Here is a 16,224-nt window from a genome sequence, read left to right as displayed (position 1 = left end):
CTTTTACCCCCACGAAAAATTTCCCAAAGGTTTTTTTTTTTTTTTTTTTTTTTTTTTTTTCAAAATTAATTAGGGTTTTTGAAATGCATTTACATAATGCATGAAATGTAGGGTATTATCTAAAATCTACTTTTTTGAGTTTTGCATTATAATAGCATTGTTGTGATGACATGCTGAAGGCGGAGTGTCGGAAAGAGCAGGAGATTCTTAAAGTGACAAAGGCCAATTTCGAGGCATCAAACTGTGAAGTTAAATTTCCGCTAAGTCATGTTTAATACATACAGCATTTTTTTTATGATGTTTCATGCATATGATAGATAATGATGCATAGATCATAGATCATGATGCATAATGCAATAGTGAGTGAAGCTGAGGCAAATAATGACACCAGCAGTGATTGTCTTCTGAAACTGGATTGAATCTCTTTATATTTCCATCTAAATTTGTTTGATTTTGCTCCATACTAATTCTATATTCTGCTTGGAATAGTAAAGCAGTAAAGCAGAGTGTGCAGTCTGAATTCAGAGCACTGTAGGTTACCCTAACAACTGCTCTCTTTCTGCCTGCAGAGTGCAGAGATTATTTTACTAACTGCATCCTTCTGGTTTCGATTGGAATGGCACAGGCTACATAATGTGGTTGTGAATCTGCCTACTTACTAAACCTTTTCATTTGTAGGTCAGGTCAGATATGTCTTTTGGATAGACAATTTAAATTCAGTTCAGTTCAATTCAAAAATACTTGAATAATCCCAAAGGAAAATAAAATGTTGCTATAACTCATTAATTAAAAAGAGTTACTGAAGATCGTGGTGGCCGTTTAAAAGTTGTAAAGTTGAAGCTTGAGTCAAATTTTTATATTATATTTTGTCTAGTATTTCGAAATTTGTGAACTGCTGCCTTTATATAAAAGAAAATAGCCCAGAACAGCCGTTGAAACATTTGTGCACTGCTTCTGCCAGCTTTTTTCTGTTTTTTTTTTTTTTTTTTTTTTTTTTTTTTTTAGCAAATTTAAATTTGGTTTCATTTCTTGCCAAACCGTCACCTTGCTCTCATTTGCCAGCCAACCAATGGTCCATTTCTCTACAAGGGCAAAAAGAGGAGAGGACTGAGGTGTATGTGGCACCGAAAAGGAGCCAAAAACTCAGCCAGGATGTTCCTGTGAAGCATCAAAGCTGTTGCCCCCAGCCTCAGGCCCTGAGTTCCTGGCATTGAACCGTCAGAAACAGTCACACACATTCATGCGCTCACCGTTTGGTCAGCACACAACACAGCAGCTGGCAAGAAATGCCACAGTGACACGGCCCTCTGCTGAGTACTGACATGACTCAGGAGGAAGCCATCTTGAGTCAAAACAAGGAGAAGAAAGACATTTTGTTAACTTTACTTGTTTAATTATTACTAAATGTAAAAAAATAAAAATAAAAAATCAGTTCTAAACATGACCACAGTTTAGTGCTTTAGAGCTCCGTTATTGATTAAACTCAAAACAGTCAGGTTTTTCAGGCTTCACTGTCTCACCATGTTGCAGTGATTCATTTTTGCCAACATGCTGTGGAGTTTATTTTCTAATTCTGCTGTGATTGCTATTTACAGGGGCAAAAAAAAAATCTCTATTAATCCTCCTCCTAGATTAGTCCCAAGCATATGTATAATTATTCCCCCACTTATGAGACAGAAAAAAAGTTGAATCAATATATTTCTGTAATGTTGACCATATGCTTCTTGGAACACTGACCTTACTATTTTTGAGTGGTGTAGTCAAAGCCTTAACCTAAATCTGATCAAGACACTGGGAGATGATCTTTGACATAAGGGTGTTAGTTTTTAACAGAGGGTTAGGTTGTTGTTGTTGTTGTTGTTGTTGTTGTTGTTGTTGTTGTTGTTGTTTTCCTTGATGAGATAAATATTCATTTTGCAGTATTTTGTTTGAAGAATTAAATAATTAAAATTTGTGTGACCTGAACATGTCGGTGTTCCAAAACTACAAAAACCAAAAGGAATCTGTAAGACGCTACACATTTTTACAGCACTGAAAATACGCTTGCAAAATTTGTAGTGTTGTTAGATTTAAATGTTATATCCTGTATTCTAACTTAATTAGAGTATTGGAAAAATGTTGGGTAAGAGGCAGAAAGTGAGGTCCCTGTCATCTGGTGCTTATATTTCAATTTTCACAGCTCATTAGAACTGTACGTTTAATACACTCAAGAAAAAAAACCACACATTATGTTGTTGCCCAATTATGACAGACATCCATAAAATGCACAAAAAAAGATTTATCTAATGCAGAACGACTAAAGTTAAACATGGACTCACTGGATACTGTGCATATTTATTTAAATAAGAAACTTATGTCTACTATGTGTTCTTTCTCTCCATGTTTCATTAATGTCATCCTATTAACAATTCATGAACAAGACTTGAAAAGTTATAAAAGTTCAAGGATAGTCAAAGAATTTGTTTCCTGCAAGTCAAACTATATTGAGATACCGTATGTTAACATTTGCATGATGGTAAAAAAATAAAATAAAATAAAGATCCAAAAGAAAAAGCTGGAATGAAAATGTGTTGACTCGAGCGACGCTAAATTGTTCCAAAGTAAAGTTGACAACATGTTTTCCATAAATAAAAATTAGCCTTTTGCATTTTTTTTTAGGTGCTTCCAGCTAAATACACAATCCATGCTATTGTCACATCTTCAGACCTGCAGTTTGACCAGATCCAGGTGGACTTTGGTCACTGTTCTATCTACCATTTTGTCAGAACCACTGTTCGCCTCACCAACATGTCCATCCTGCCTCAAGACTTTGGTTTTGTGGCGGTTCCTGAGGTATGTCAGTTTATATGGCTTGTTGGTTCTGAAACAACTGTGAAACAAATACCACTAGATGGCTTTAACTGGTACAAAAAAAAAAAAATCAATAGTAATTTGCTAGATTAACATAATGTAGTAGATGATAGTGAACTACGGTTCTACTGGTTTCTTACATTGTGATTTGAGAAAGATATTTGTTGTTTGAAATCTGAGGGTTCTCTGATATCATCAGAGACCATGTTAATTATTGTTACAGATTCTAGCTAAAAGCAACCTACTTCTCTGCAATCTGTACATTTAAACGTAGCACCAACTTGTTCTCCAAAGGAGATTTTGATTGGCTGTGTTTGTGTGAAAGATTTAACAAGTTAAAAACCATTTTGCCCCATGCTGCTTCAACACGTAAGTCGGCCATATTGGATTCTCCGGTTGCGAAAAGTTTAACGTATCCACTCGGAACTCTAATTTCTACTGACTTTTCTGTTAGTATTCTGGACATTTAAAATTTTAAATAAAAAATAAGACATGTGTATTTAAAATATATATATTTTTTCTTTTTTATGACATAACAAACCAAAGTAAAGACCTCCCTTTCCGCATGAACAACTTTATTTAAAAAAATCTGTAAAGATGGTGGTTAACAATTGCTATAGCCAACTTATGAAAAACATGCATGCAGATTCCCTCCTTTGAAAGCGAATGTCTTTATCATAATTTCAGACTCTTATTCCAGTGAATCAAATGTAGACACTTCCAGCTCATTCAGTCTGAGTCTTTGCTTCTGTTTCTGCAGTATATTGAGGTCCAACCTTACGATGGCTTCGGCACTCTGCTTCCTCAAGAGACCCTGGAGCTCGACCTGATTTTCAGACCTAAAAAACCTATAGAATATAATTTCCAACTCCGCTGCAAATCTGGAATTGACAGGTTCATTTTTACTCCCTTCCTGATTTTGAGTGATTGTCCCACATGTTTGCTTATAGAAAGATAAATGTCTTTTTTAATTGTTTTTTTTTTTTTTTAATGTTTCATCAGAGACTTTGTGCTGCCTTGTCGAGGTGTGGGTTTTCATCCACCGCTGGTGCTGTCCCACTCTCTGATTCAGTTCAGACCTACGCCAGTAGGTGACAAATCCACCGCCACGATTTACCTGACTAACTACCAAGATAAAGAAGCTGCAACTCGACTCTTCAAAGTTATCTCAGCAGTTGAAGCTCCCAGGTTGTTCTGCTTCAGCTTACCAAAAGATTCCGACATCAGCATATCTCCTTCAGTCGGACGCCTTCTCCCTGGCGAGGTGGATGAGATTATCTGTTGTGTTTGTCTGTAAATGTAAAGGATGTTTTAGGGGAGGGTTGTTTTTTTTTTTTTTTCTGTATGAGCACATCCATGCAATGCAAAGGTTTTAGGTGCATGTTGGCATCTCCTTCAGGACTTCGGCACACAATGAACTTTGGCCCATAAGCAATGGTATAAGTTTACATTTGTGAGACCATGCCGAATTCATTTGCAGTATTGTCTTCTTTTTAACATGATTTTGATAGCTTATGGTAGGGGGGGGGAAGTAGCTGCTGAAAAATGCAGTAAGACAGCTCCTCCAGGTTTTTCAGCCTAACCTCTCATTTTACTGACCAAGAAAACCAAGCCTTCAGAAGAACTTGCAGTTTGATTTTATCGTAATAATTTTCAGCCTGCGGAAGATGATTCTGGTAATCTTGTCACAACACAGTTGTAAACAATTTTGCACAGTCCTGCTGCAAAGCTGAACGCTTCTGTAGTCTGTTGATGCCCTCTGCTGGAGACTTTTCAAATTTGAAAATGAAGGACAATTAGTTTTTTTGTTTTGTTTTGTTTGGGGTTTTTTTGTACTATTCTCAATTTAATTTTAGGTGATGAGCTTTTATTTTCCATAACTTAACATAATAACTACTTTTGCCAGTTTAAAAAAGAATTATCCCTTTAATTTTTTGTTTCCTTGCAAATTATTTCATTCAAATTAAACTTCAGCTCATTTTATGACGTTACAACCGCAAACTTCAATGCATTCTATTGTAATGTCACTTCATAGCACCTTTAAAATGCAAGGTGCAAAAAGGAATTCAACATCTTTACTCTGATAACGCTAAATTAAAATCTAGTGTGTGTGGCAGGATACTAAAAGCATGCATTAACATGAATACACCACACCCATCACTATACCCACGGAGATGGTAGCGTTATTCTGTAGGTTGCTTTTCTCTAACAGAAATTTGGCTCAAGTCGACGGGAAGATAGATGGAGGCAGATTCGGAGCAATCATGGAAGAAAACCTGGTAGAGGCTGAAAAAGACATGAGACTGGCATGGAGGTTTACCTTCCAGCAGGACAATGACCCTAATCATGCAGCTGAAGCTGCAATAAAATAATTTAAAGTTCATCCTTGTTTTGGTATGATCCTGGCAAAAAAAAAAGGCTTACGTGTTATTTTCACTGAGCTTTAGCTGTTTTTGAAAATAAGACTGAGGAAAAGAAATGTTGACTCTAAGTGTGCAGAACTGGTAGCGACATACCACAACAGACTGGTGGTAGTAAAAAATAAAATAAAACTTTGACTCATGAAGTTGCACAGAAAACTTTACTGATTTTTATTTGTAAAACAATCTTGAAAAACACTCCATCATTCCCTTGCACTTTGCGATGCACTACTCCACATCAAATATTTTAAACTTTGTGGTTGTAATGTGGCAAAATGCTTCACAGAACTTAAAACAATCAATTCATTTTCTTTTAGTTTTTGTTTCTGCTCATGAATAAAGATAATAATGTAGCTTAATGTGGCGAGCAGAAAGTTTATCCTCCTTAAGCAAACCGAGCTTTTTCACCACTTCACCAAAGACAGACAGGGAATGATCGTGTCGCTCTCTCCTGCGTTACAGAGATGCCTCGTTCAGGTGATGTTCAGACCTGTTCTTCGGGAGAAAACGATCACTGAAGAGGCTCTCCGTCTGCACCGTATCGCCAAGGCGACCAGCGAGAAGGAGCCAGAAGTGAGCAGAGTCACTGAACACGAGGTACATCTGAGCACCCGCTTCGGTTCCCTTCTTTTACCTTCACAAATGTAAAACAAACCGGTGGAAAAGTGACTAAATAGCAGGTCACACTGGTGTTTATTCAGCAATAATTAAATAACAGTAATTTATTATTTTTAATATGTTACAGTAACTATATTTGAGTATACTTTTTAGAGAAAGTGATTCTGTTGGGGGGAAGAAAAAAAACATGCAAACAACAACCAGCTGAACAAAGACATGTAATATCTTGATAATGTTTATTTGGTTTGTTTGCAAAGAAAGAGGCAGGATAAAGCAGAAAAACACGGAGCAAATACCATCTGTGTGAGGGTTATGAAATATTGTGAAAATTGCTGAAGTTTGGAAAGTCGTAGCTGGTAATGGTTTTGCCTTGAGGCATTCTGCTGCTGACCAAATAATGACAGAAAAGAAAATGTTGCCATAATTCTGGAAATAAATGTAAAAAAAAATAATAATAGATACAGGCTGATAACTATGAAATGACATTTTCACATTTTATGAAGATTAGTGAAAATGTACAGTAGCTGTCTGCAGCTCATATGTTTATCTGCCAGTGAGCCTTTTTACTGCTGACGCCCTGACCTCTGACCCTGTGCATCACTTGTAGAGTTCTGCCTCCAGCTGTTATGTGTTCACTTCCACTGACGTCTTTCACTCAACGATAGCCTGAATATGCAATAAATCAAAAACTATTTGCAGCTGTTGCAGTGAGTTACACTCTAAACAGAGAGTTGAGATTTTCTCCGTAAGAGCTGAAATATAACCTGGAGTAATGTAGCTATTCGGATAACACATAAAGCTGTCCCTGTGTCAGGCTCTGCTGAGTTTATCTAAATGAAATAAGCTCCAACATGAAGAGAAAAAATAACCGAAAACTAAGATGACGACAAAAAGAAACTAACAGTGTCAAAACAGAGCGTTGACATTAGCTGAAGTATTAAAAAAAAAACAAAAAAAACTTATGTCTCAGTACTTAAGGAATGTGGGAATATTTTAGATTAATGTGTTTATTTCAGGGATATGCCAGCTGATCATAATGCTTTTAACAAGCAGGAGTTCTCAGAAGAACTGTTAATACCAAACCCAACCTCCATTGTCCTCGTTTCACCTGCTGTACCCTAAACATGTCGTAAAGTTAATTGTTTTTTTATCTGCAGGCGTTGATGCTGCCGTCGCTCTCGCAAGGCCTTTGGCCTTGTTCACTTTAATTGTCTGCGTCCAATGATCACTTACTCATTATTTGTTTATCTCTGTCTGTGGTTGTAAGTCGCTCAGGCAGATCAATGGCGTTACACAACCTAAAGGAACCGCCCGCGGTTGTTGGTGGTTACGTCTTCTGAACTTGTCTCTGTGTCACGCCAGCAGAGCCTTTCGGTATTCCTTGCCTTACGTCTTTGTTGTGTTGTCCAAGATGAAAAGAGACATTGCTGTTGAACACAGCAGAGGGAGGAGGACACCTGGGTTCGCAAAGAGGAGGGAGATATCCTCTCCCTCCTCCAAATCAGCTGAGCGAGTTGGCTTGAATCCAGGGTGAGTTTGCTTCCTGAAAGATTTTGTTTCACTTTTGATGTTGTTTAGCAGCATTAAATAAGTATTCAGTCACTAAAGGAGTAACTAATAAAAAGCAAATCATGATTTTTGGAAGAGAGTTAAGTGTCTATGACGTAGTGTTAGGTAAAGGTAACTTGTACGAGAATCAGGTCAAAATATTACGAGCATGGAGTCATAATACAAGAATAATAAAGTCATAAAAGTATGAAATTGAAATAATATGTTAAGTTAATGTCACTGCAGAAGCAAAGACCAGGGGAGGACCTTATTATCGGAGAGCCTAATAATAAGGACACAGTGTTTTTCTTTTTTCTTTGTTTCTTTTGCGTTATCCTTATTTATTCTTTGTTCCAGCATATGTGTTTGTTTATTTATTTATCCTCCTGACTACCAGTAGTTAATTTTTGTCCTCTGTAGAGGACATTTCCAAACTTAAATGTCTCCCACCCCCTGCATTCTACTGAATGAATTCCTTTTGGTATCTGGAGAGGACATTTAGGGCTTTTCAATGATACCACATGTGAAGGGGTGGGACTTTTGTACGTACCTTTTTCTAATTCATAAAAATGGCGTTCATCAGTAATAACACATTTTATGGGAAGAGACAAAGTAATTGCATAAAACCTTTTATTACCTTACAAAGACTGTGGGATTTAAAAAAAATGGTGATTGGACAATATTTTTTTTCCTGGTAGTCAGGAGGTTTGCTTTCTTTTATCCTCTCTTTTCCACTTCTTCCCAAAATGATCTGTGACACTTGGTTTAATCAATGAGAGAACAGAAAAATAATTCAAAAATTGATATCCTAATCCACACATTGATCAATTTCATTTTTGTTGTGACACCAATTTATTGTGTTCTGTTTCATTCTTGTTTTGAATGTATTCATTTTAATGTATGCCTCCTTGTTTGTTTGCTTGCTTTTTTTTTTTTTGTCTTTTGGTTTTTTTTGTTTGTTTGATAGGTTATTTTATTGTTATTGCTGTTACTCGTTCCATTATCTGGTCGATTATTTTGTAGATCAGTACCCCTTCTTGCTTCTTGTCAGTTTGCAACGTTTATCGTATACACACCAATTGGTGAAGAAAAAAGAAAAAAAAAGAAAAATACTTGAATAATGTCAGAATACAACAACTTTCTTCACATATTATTACAACTATCCTCATATTATTACTTTATTCTCACAAAATATATTTTTTTTTTATTAGTATGGTCTTAATAAGTGTCCAGGCTAAAAGGAGTTTGTATTTTGTTTTTTGTTTTTTTGGTTTTTTTATTGGAAAGTTAATTACCCTTGTTAAAAAATATCTAACAGAAACATGAAACATGAGACCCAGTAAAAGTCTCCTTATTCACATAGTAATAATTTACTTTTTTAAAGGAGTGAACTGTATAGGAAGGCCAGGGACTTGTTGCTGCGCTCCTTCAGCCGATCCTACAAAGAGTACATCGTTTGCTGCTTTGTGTCAGACGGAGATCCTCCAGAGGCAAATGTCCAGCCAACATGGAGGTAATAGAACTGTAAGCTTTCATAGTTTGTGGTTCAATGAGTGAATGAGTGCTTAAGAAAGAAAAAGAAGGTCCATTTCTGCAGAGTAGATGTTAGATTACATAAAGTAATAGAAACTGCAGTTCTAGACAATAACATAATATATGGTAAGCTTCAAATAAACATTTTTTGTTTTCTTTTGAAAAGTTATATTTATGTTTTGCTAGCTTATGAACCAAAATGAATTCATCCAGCAAAGTTTCAAAGTAACGTTTCTCGTTCTTGTTCATTGCCTATTTTGATCCCCTTAGTGCCATAAACACGCTCCACCTGAAGCTGGAATGTCTCGCTGTACAGCCCCCTCTGCTGGTGACTTCTGGCAATGGCAAAAACGTCTTAGACTTCCGTCAAGTTTACGTAGGTGAGATATGGTTTGATCTCCTAAAAGATAAACATCCGTCCGATGGACGGACAGATGTTTATCTGAAGTACTTCAACATCCTTTTTCCTGTCTTTCTTTTTGTCCTTACATGCTACGTTGTGTTTTTGACTCCATCCGTAGGAAGCAGAGTGGTTGAGAGGTTGACAATTCAGAACATTTCAGAGGAGCCTGTGGAAGTATCCTTTCTCCAGGAAAATGTAAACAGGAAAATGTAAGCTTTGTTGCCCTTAATTCAAGCATAATATAGGAATATTTTGTTTGTGAAAAAAAAAAATATATATATATATATATATATATATATATATATATATTTTTTTTTTTATATATATATATATATATATATATATATATATATATATTTATTTTTTTTTTTTTTTTCCTGTCAACTTTTTTTCTTTAACCATTTGCAAGCTAACGTCCTCATTGTTGGACATATATGGTCCTTTTTCTCTGCTCAATGCTATGAGAGGCTTAAATCCTGGAGAAAAACACACTTTGGTCGTGGCTTTCAGTCCAAACTTGGAAAAAAAGGTGAGTTCATTTAAAATAACTTGAGTCTACTTAAATAGCTGTACATTACCCACCCTGCCTTTTATTTTCCACAGTATAGTGAAATACTCCAGGTGCGAGCCCCGAAAATGGTTTTGGAAATCATTCTTCGAGGGGAGGGTGCACTTCCGTTTGTCTCTTCGTCTCACGCTAGAGATCTCCCTAACGTTGTCTACGCGTTGGAGAAAGACGTCGTCTCCCAACACTTCAAGGCGAGTTGTCACTTTTTAGTTTGGAACAATTTTGTTTAACATGTTTAATTTCATTCAAAAGCTATATAGTAGTTTTATTATTATTATAATTATTGAAATTGATTCATCTTAATGCCACAGCAAATTCTCCCTATAAAATGTAAAAAATAAATAATAAATCACAGCCTTTAAAATGAGTACTTTTATTCAGGTAGGGAACATTTAGCATTTATATCCAGTCATTTTAAATGTTTTGAGCTGAATGTGACCTTATGATGTGTGGTTGGGGTGAACAAAAGATTTTAAAAAGGGCTGAGACATATGCACAGAGGGAACGAAAGAAAAAAAAAATCAAATAACTAAGCATATTCTATTTGTTTAGAGGGCCTGAAGACTAAGATACTGACGTTGTGATCTTATGAAATTTGTCAATGTGGTTCCTCTGTTTTTCTTCCCATCAGCTAACGAACCGCTCAGCTGAGACCGTGGAATACAGAGTGATGCTGGCCAGTCACTCTCTCAACAGTCCTCAGCATGGATTTGACAGGGTAGCCTTGCTGCTGGATGGACATAGAGACACCCAGATCCACCCAGCTGTGGGTAAGATGTGAAAAATTATTGGCTGTGTAACCTGACAAGTTTAAAAATTACATTTTCAGAAGTAAAGACCAATCCTTGTCTTCTGTTTGCCCATCAAAACAGTGTCAGATGTATTAATTAGATGAATAAAAGGTGGATAAATCTTCCAGTGAGTAAAAAGAGAGTAATTGATGGAGGATTCAGGGTTTAAATTGAGACGTTGAAGCCATGTTTGACTCTCTGACCTCAGCTTTTTCTGTCATAAATCTGATCTGTAAGATTGTCTGACGCTGATGCCACTGTAAAACTCTCCGTCTTGACCAGGAACACAGAACTACAGCGGGCTAAGTGTCTTTGGTGTACAGCCACTAGAGGGCAGCCTTGCTCCTGGAAAGAAACAAGACATCGCTGTCACTTTTCAGCCTGACCATTCTTCCCTCTGCTACACAGACAGACTCACCATAGAGCTGCTAAATAAGGTGAGCAGAACGGCAAGCACATTCACAGACATACAAACACATTTTCTGTTTTTTAAAATCAGATCTTTTCTTTCAAAGTGGTGACTTAAACTTTTCTACTGCCGATTCAGTTTTGTTTTAAAAGTCCTAATTACACTTTAGCCGTCTTGATGTTACCACTTTAACCATGTGCCTGTTTTACAGTGTAAAGTCTGTGAGATAGATCTGAAGGGTGCAGTTCCTTCACATAACATGTATCTGTGTGGAGTGGATCCTTTATCGGTACCCATTGATTCTCTTCTTCCTGACTTCACCCCACTTCATCCTCAACTCACAGGTATCAAGGCCGATCAGTCTGTGTCTCTTCCTGACGGTGACTACATATGATCTGATGAAAGTTGCATTTTATTAGAGGAAAATGTTATAAATGCGATGGCTGTCTTCGAGACAGCTTATGATTTATCAATTAAAAACGGATGAATTTGGCCATGAAGTCATCTACGCCGGTCATAGGAAGCTGAACGTAACATTGTGACGTCTTAGAGAGCCTTGAAAAAGTATTCATGTCCCTTGAACTTCTTCACAATTTTTTATTTTTGCTTTTTACAGCTTACAGCCGCAAACTTTAATGGGATATTATTAAGTATGGTGTAATTAAGAAACAGAAGGAAAATGATGTGCGGTATTCAACTTTTTCGCCAATATGTTGAAATGGAGTGTCTTGCAAATTACCGCTTACGTGTACGTGAAGGACTGAAGTTGTCATCTTCCTTCCACTAACAGAGGCGGAGGAGACGCCGTGTATCCCTCTGCTCGTCACTCTGGTGGCCAGCTGCAAAGCAGGGGTCATCAGGCCCGCCGTCAGGGAACTGCAGGTGGGCTGCATCAGCTCCCCACACGCCGACAAGAAGGTACCGGGGTGTTGGCAGAACACGCCAAAGACGACTTACGCATGTTATGTTTCATCATCTGACGGGGAGAAACATTTCTTCAAACGTTGCTGTGCAATGATGACCAAAAGGAGTTACCGCTGGTCTTCCTATTTCTCCAGAGTGGTGAGTTTCACTGGGACGACCTGGCAGCCGTGCACCAGCAGGGCTTTCACCTGGAACCTGCTAAAGGCGTCGTGGAGGCAGGAAGCAGCTGTTCTGTCACCATCACATGGACACCTCAAAGTGCATACAGGGTGAGGCTCAGATCAATTGGTATAACTAGTTTCAGCAGGAGAGGGATGCAATAATATTCACAACAACGAATATTGTGACTGGTTGCCAGTGATTTTTTTCATATAAATCTATTTTTCCAACTAAAAAAAATACTTTTTTTTTGTTTTGTTTTTTTACAAATCTACCTTATTTGTTCTGCATAAAGCTGAAGGCTTACCAATCAGATCCCTTTGGTAGTTGGGTTTGTGTTTCACGTAACAAAGAATTTAACTCAATTTTCAGGACACTCAACAGAATACAATAGTTTATATACTGACAGCTACTCCATCCAAAGTGTTAAATATTGGTAAATACAAATATAACTATAAGCTATATAAGATTTGCACAAAGACATATATACATGAATGTGATATTGTAAATTTTACTAAATATAAAATAAATATATTTATTAGGCTGGAGAGAGTTTGTTGCCGTATCCACTAAAGAAAAATTGCTTTATTTCATGCAAACTGCTGTACATTAATATTTATTCAGAAGGTGTGAATTGTTGCATGGTAGTTTTATTACGTCCCCCAACCAAAATAATTCTTGTTGTTCCCAAAGAAATTGACTATAACTTCATAATTCATGCAAATACTTAAATATTGTTTATAATCATAAAAATTTGGGCCGATGAGTTTTACACAGAAACTCATCACAGGAGGATGGGTACAGAAGATTTCTTTGTATGTTAAGTTTTAGTGGCTTCAGGGTTAAAAATATTTATTTTCTTTCCTCAATCATTTACATAATTATCCACACAATACAACCTGGTGATAAGCAATATATGAACATCATATTGTTTTATGTGAATTGAATAATCCCTGCCTGCGGGTTACATAGAGAATCTCTATTCTGGCAGAACATGTCTTGAATGTATGTGATAAATATGTGATTCTTATTTCAGCCCTTTGAGGTCGTCCAGGTGTGCGTCCCCCTCACCGTGAAGAGCGATGAGATCACAATTTACAAAGTGACGCTGATGGCTTTTGTCTCGTCCGCTGCTGACTGACCAATACAGGAAATGGATGCAGATCAGTGGAAAAACCTTGTTCCACAACTTTTTGCTGTTTTTATTATTTTGATTTCTAGGTAGTTAATTAATTTTTTTTTTTTTTTTTTTTTGCTCTTTGTGGTTAGAAAAAATCGTGCGTTGTTTGGAGAGTCAAGAAACGGATGATGCACAAATTTATAAATTTGTGATTAGAAAAAAAACAGAAGTAAAGCAAAGATTTGCTGTCGTGGTCATGAAAGTGCTGCCATATAAAAACTGAACGGTAAGAACTAAACAGTATGTGCAGAAAAAAAAGCTTCTGCACAAAGTCATTTGAACTATTTTAGTTGAATAAATTTCTAACATGAGAACAGCTAAAGCTGTAAATGTAAACACTATAAAAAAAAACACTATAAAGCTGTGTTTGTCTAGTTTAAATGTACACAAAAAGAAATAAAAATCTGAATGATGAGTGAACGCCAATGAAATATGCAAATTATTTCCTAGAATAATAGTTGGGAAAGCAAATATTGCCCGCAGTAAAGTACATTATGGAGTGGGAAAGAAAACTATCACTATGTTTAGACTGAAGTACAGCATATGACTGTAGAAGTGATTTCCACCACTAGAGGGAGCTAATAGTACCAAATGAACAGCTCTGATAAAGACAAAATAATTCAAGTGTGCTGATAAATATAGGATAAATAAAAATACTGATGAAGCCAAAACCCATTTTGGAGATTAGTTGAAATATCATCACTTACTTTTTTTATATTTGCATTAAATGCAGGTTTAATTGATGAAAAAAGAAAAGCATTGTTTGCCATCTGAAAACTGTTTATTTACTTGTGCAGCTGCTTCTTGCTTATGGCATGTAAAACCAAAGTTGTGTATTAAAAATAAATAGTATTAATATTTCATGAATAAACAGAAACTTTCGAGAAAAATCTATATGGAAACACGGGCAACATGTACGGTAGACTGTGCTGAAACATTGGGGGCCGGGTTGGGATAGCCGCTTCAGGCTACTTTTAAAAATTTATCCACACTGTTTTTTGGGGGGTTTTTTAGCTTTAACTTTCAGTGGTGATGGACCTTCTCAGAAGTAAGTGGATCTACACTTGCATTATGCATAATGTTGTGTGTGTGTGTGTGTGTGTGTGTGTGTGTGTGTGTGCTCTACATTTTAGAAACTCAAAAGCAGTGCCTCACAATTACTGAAGTCCCTTATAAGCATGTGAAGAGTCTTAAAATAAACTATTTTATAGCAGCAGTTCATTCTTAAACTAAGTTTAGAAAAATACACATCTTATTTGAGAGCAAATATTTAGAGTAGAAATAAATCCCATGTTAAGAAACACTGGTGCTGCAATTATTATTCCAGTGTGTTTAAATTGACTGAAGTATCTTAAGCTGTTTTTTAAAATGCATATAATATGCCAGTAAGGCCTTTTTATTTTAAGCTACCCTCAGGGGATGAGCAAAGATCAACTGTTGTGGTTGAAAAATATTCAGAGATATCTAACTCACAATCTAGTCATTATAAGAAATGTTTTTGAAAAAAAAATTGCCTTGTGATCAATTTCTCACAAGATCAGTTATTCTGGTGAGAATTGTAGTTCAAGTTCAATTGACAATATAAAGAAGGAATGCTAAGCTAACGTTTTGAAGATGTACATAGCGAACATCACATGGTGTAACAAACATGTTTCTTGTTGCGCGTGGCGCATCAATATGCTTTAAGGTCGTAATCAGTCACAATTAAACATGATGTGGTGCATTGGATGTGGGTTGCTACTATTAAAAGCTTGCTTGTTATTTACCAACACAAATGTTTCAGTCATTTCAGAAAATGTATTTCCCAAGCACATTACTTTGAAAGTTTTAGTGAAGTATTGCTGCTTCTAAGAACCTCTTCAGACAATTGTTTGGTAGCTCAGTTTTTACAATCTTCCTAGGGTGGAAACATGCAATATGCGGATTGTACTCTTGTCATTTCCTGTAATACATACATGTTCTTTGTGTTTGTCTCCAGGATTATGAGGTGCCCAGCAGCTCTGGCACAAACTTTAGCCCAGAATTTTCCCGAATTATATATTACATTCATATCAAATCCTCTCTTACTAACCCTGAAAGCGTGTTCAACTTGTTTAATAAGGCCCTGCGCATCTGAACAGCAGATGTCACTAATGCCTTGTAATGGACCAATAGGAGCTGACCTCTGTCTGAGATGCATGCAGTAAGCATTTATCAGAGATTGTTGGAGATTATAATAAATCAGATTACTGTATCCTAACCTGCCTATAAAAAGCAAGGTCATTAAGAGCTTAGCCTCGTGTAATGTCACTCGTTTTATGAAATCTATTAGATTATATGAGACGATATTTGTGTTGCTGTTTTGCCTCTTTTTTTTTTTTAATCTGATTTCTCCCCTGATCTCTTCCTAATACGCTAAGATAGTGCTACTTACGCTGCACACTCAGGCTAACTAGGATACGTATCTCTGTAAATATGAATGTGAACAGAAATGTATTAAAGCACACACAAATGAAATACATATGTTTCTTAACAGTGTCCCTACAGACGTCCTCCAGAACTTAATCACGTACAACAAGATTTGAAAAAAAAAAAAAAAAGTCGCAACGGTGTCAGCTTGCAAAGTTCTTATTGTATGTAACCGATTAAATTATGCAGCCTGTGTTAGCTGATGAGGGTCGTCATAGTAACACAGTTAAAAAACTGGATGTGTTGTAACTGAATTAGGACCCTGGGGTTTTATAGCTGTACTAAAGACCCTCCACAACACATGTATCCAAACAGGCGTGGGGCGTATCCATGGACAACTGAATCTTAGCGGCATTAACCTGAATCCCACTAG

The 16,224-nt window shown here is 36.5% G+C and overlaps 1 protein-coding gene across 3 annotated transcripts in view; it reads left to right on the top strand.

Annotated features, from left to right (window-relative positions):
* The window catches only part of cfap74 (cilia and flagella associated protein 74), a 55,013-nt gene extending 41,246 nt beyond the window's left edge, over positions 1 to 13,767 (top strand). For 2 of the 3 annotated variants that reach the window (XM_015040880.1, XM_015040881.1), the window contains exons 24-39: positions 2,659 to 2,832; positions 3,611 to 3,744; positions 3,853 to 4,114; positions 5,733 to 5,867; positions 7,300 to 7,418; positions 8,821 to 8,949; positions 9,240 to 9,349; positions 9,491 to 9,546; positions 9,782 to 9,901; positions 9,976 to 10,131; positions 10,572 to 10,710; positions 11,014 to 11,168; positions 11,352 to 11,484; positions 11,931 to 12,058; positions 12,199 to 12,333; positions 13,260 to 13,767. In XM_015040880.1, coding sequence (XP_014896366.1) covers positions 2,659 to 2,832; positions 3,611 to 3,744; positions 3,853 to 4,114; positions 5,733 to 5,867; positions 7,300 to 7,418; positions 8,821 to 8,949; positions 9,240 to 9,349; positions 9,491 to 9,546; positions 9,782 to 9,901; positions 9,976 to 10,131; positions 10,572 to 10,710; positions 11,014 to 11,168; positions 11,352 to 11,484; positions 11,931 to 12,058; positions 12,199 to 12,333; positions 13,260 to 13,364 — 2,190 coding nt within the window. In that variant the 3' untranslated portion in view covers positions 13,365 to 13,767. Of the gene's footprint in view, positions 1 to 2,658; positions 2,833 to 3,610; positions 3,745 to 3,852; positions 4,115 to 5,732; positions 5,868 to 7,299; positions 7,419 to 8,820; positions 8,950 to 9,239; positions 9,350 to 9,490; positions 9,547 to 9,781; positions 9,902 to 9,975; positions 10,132 to 10,571; positions 10,711 to 11,013; positions 11,169 to 11,351; positions 11,485 to 11,930; positions 12,059 to 12,198; positions 12,334 to 13,259 lie in introns of those variants that run through there. The other variant, XM_015040882.1, reaches the window with a different exon arrangement.
* Positions 13,768 to 16,224: the final 2,457 nt, after the last annotated feature.

The sequence above is a fragment of the Poecilia latipinna genome, unplaced genomic scaffold (genome assembly GCF_001443285.1).
Source record: "Poecilia latipinna isolate Pla-1442-1.1 unplaced genomic scaffold, P_latipinna-1.0 Scaffold532, whole genome shotgun sequence".
Taxonomy (NCBI): domain Eukaryota; kingdom Metazoa; phylum Chordata; class Actinopteri; order Cyprinodontiformes; family Poeciliidae; genus Poecilia; species Poecilia latipinna.
The sequence above is the reverse complement of the archived record's forward strand: the minus strand, read 5'-3'. Positions and strand labels throughout refer to the sequence as shown.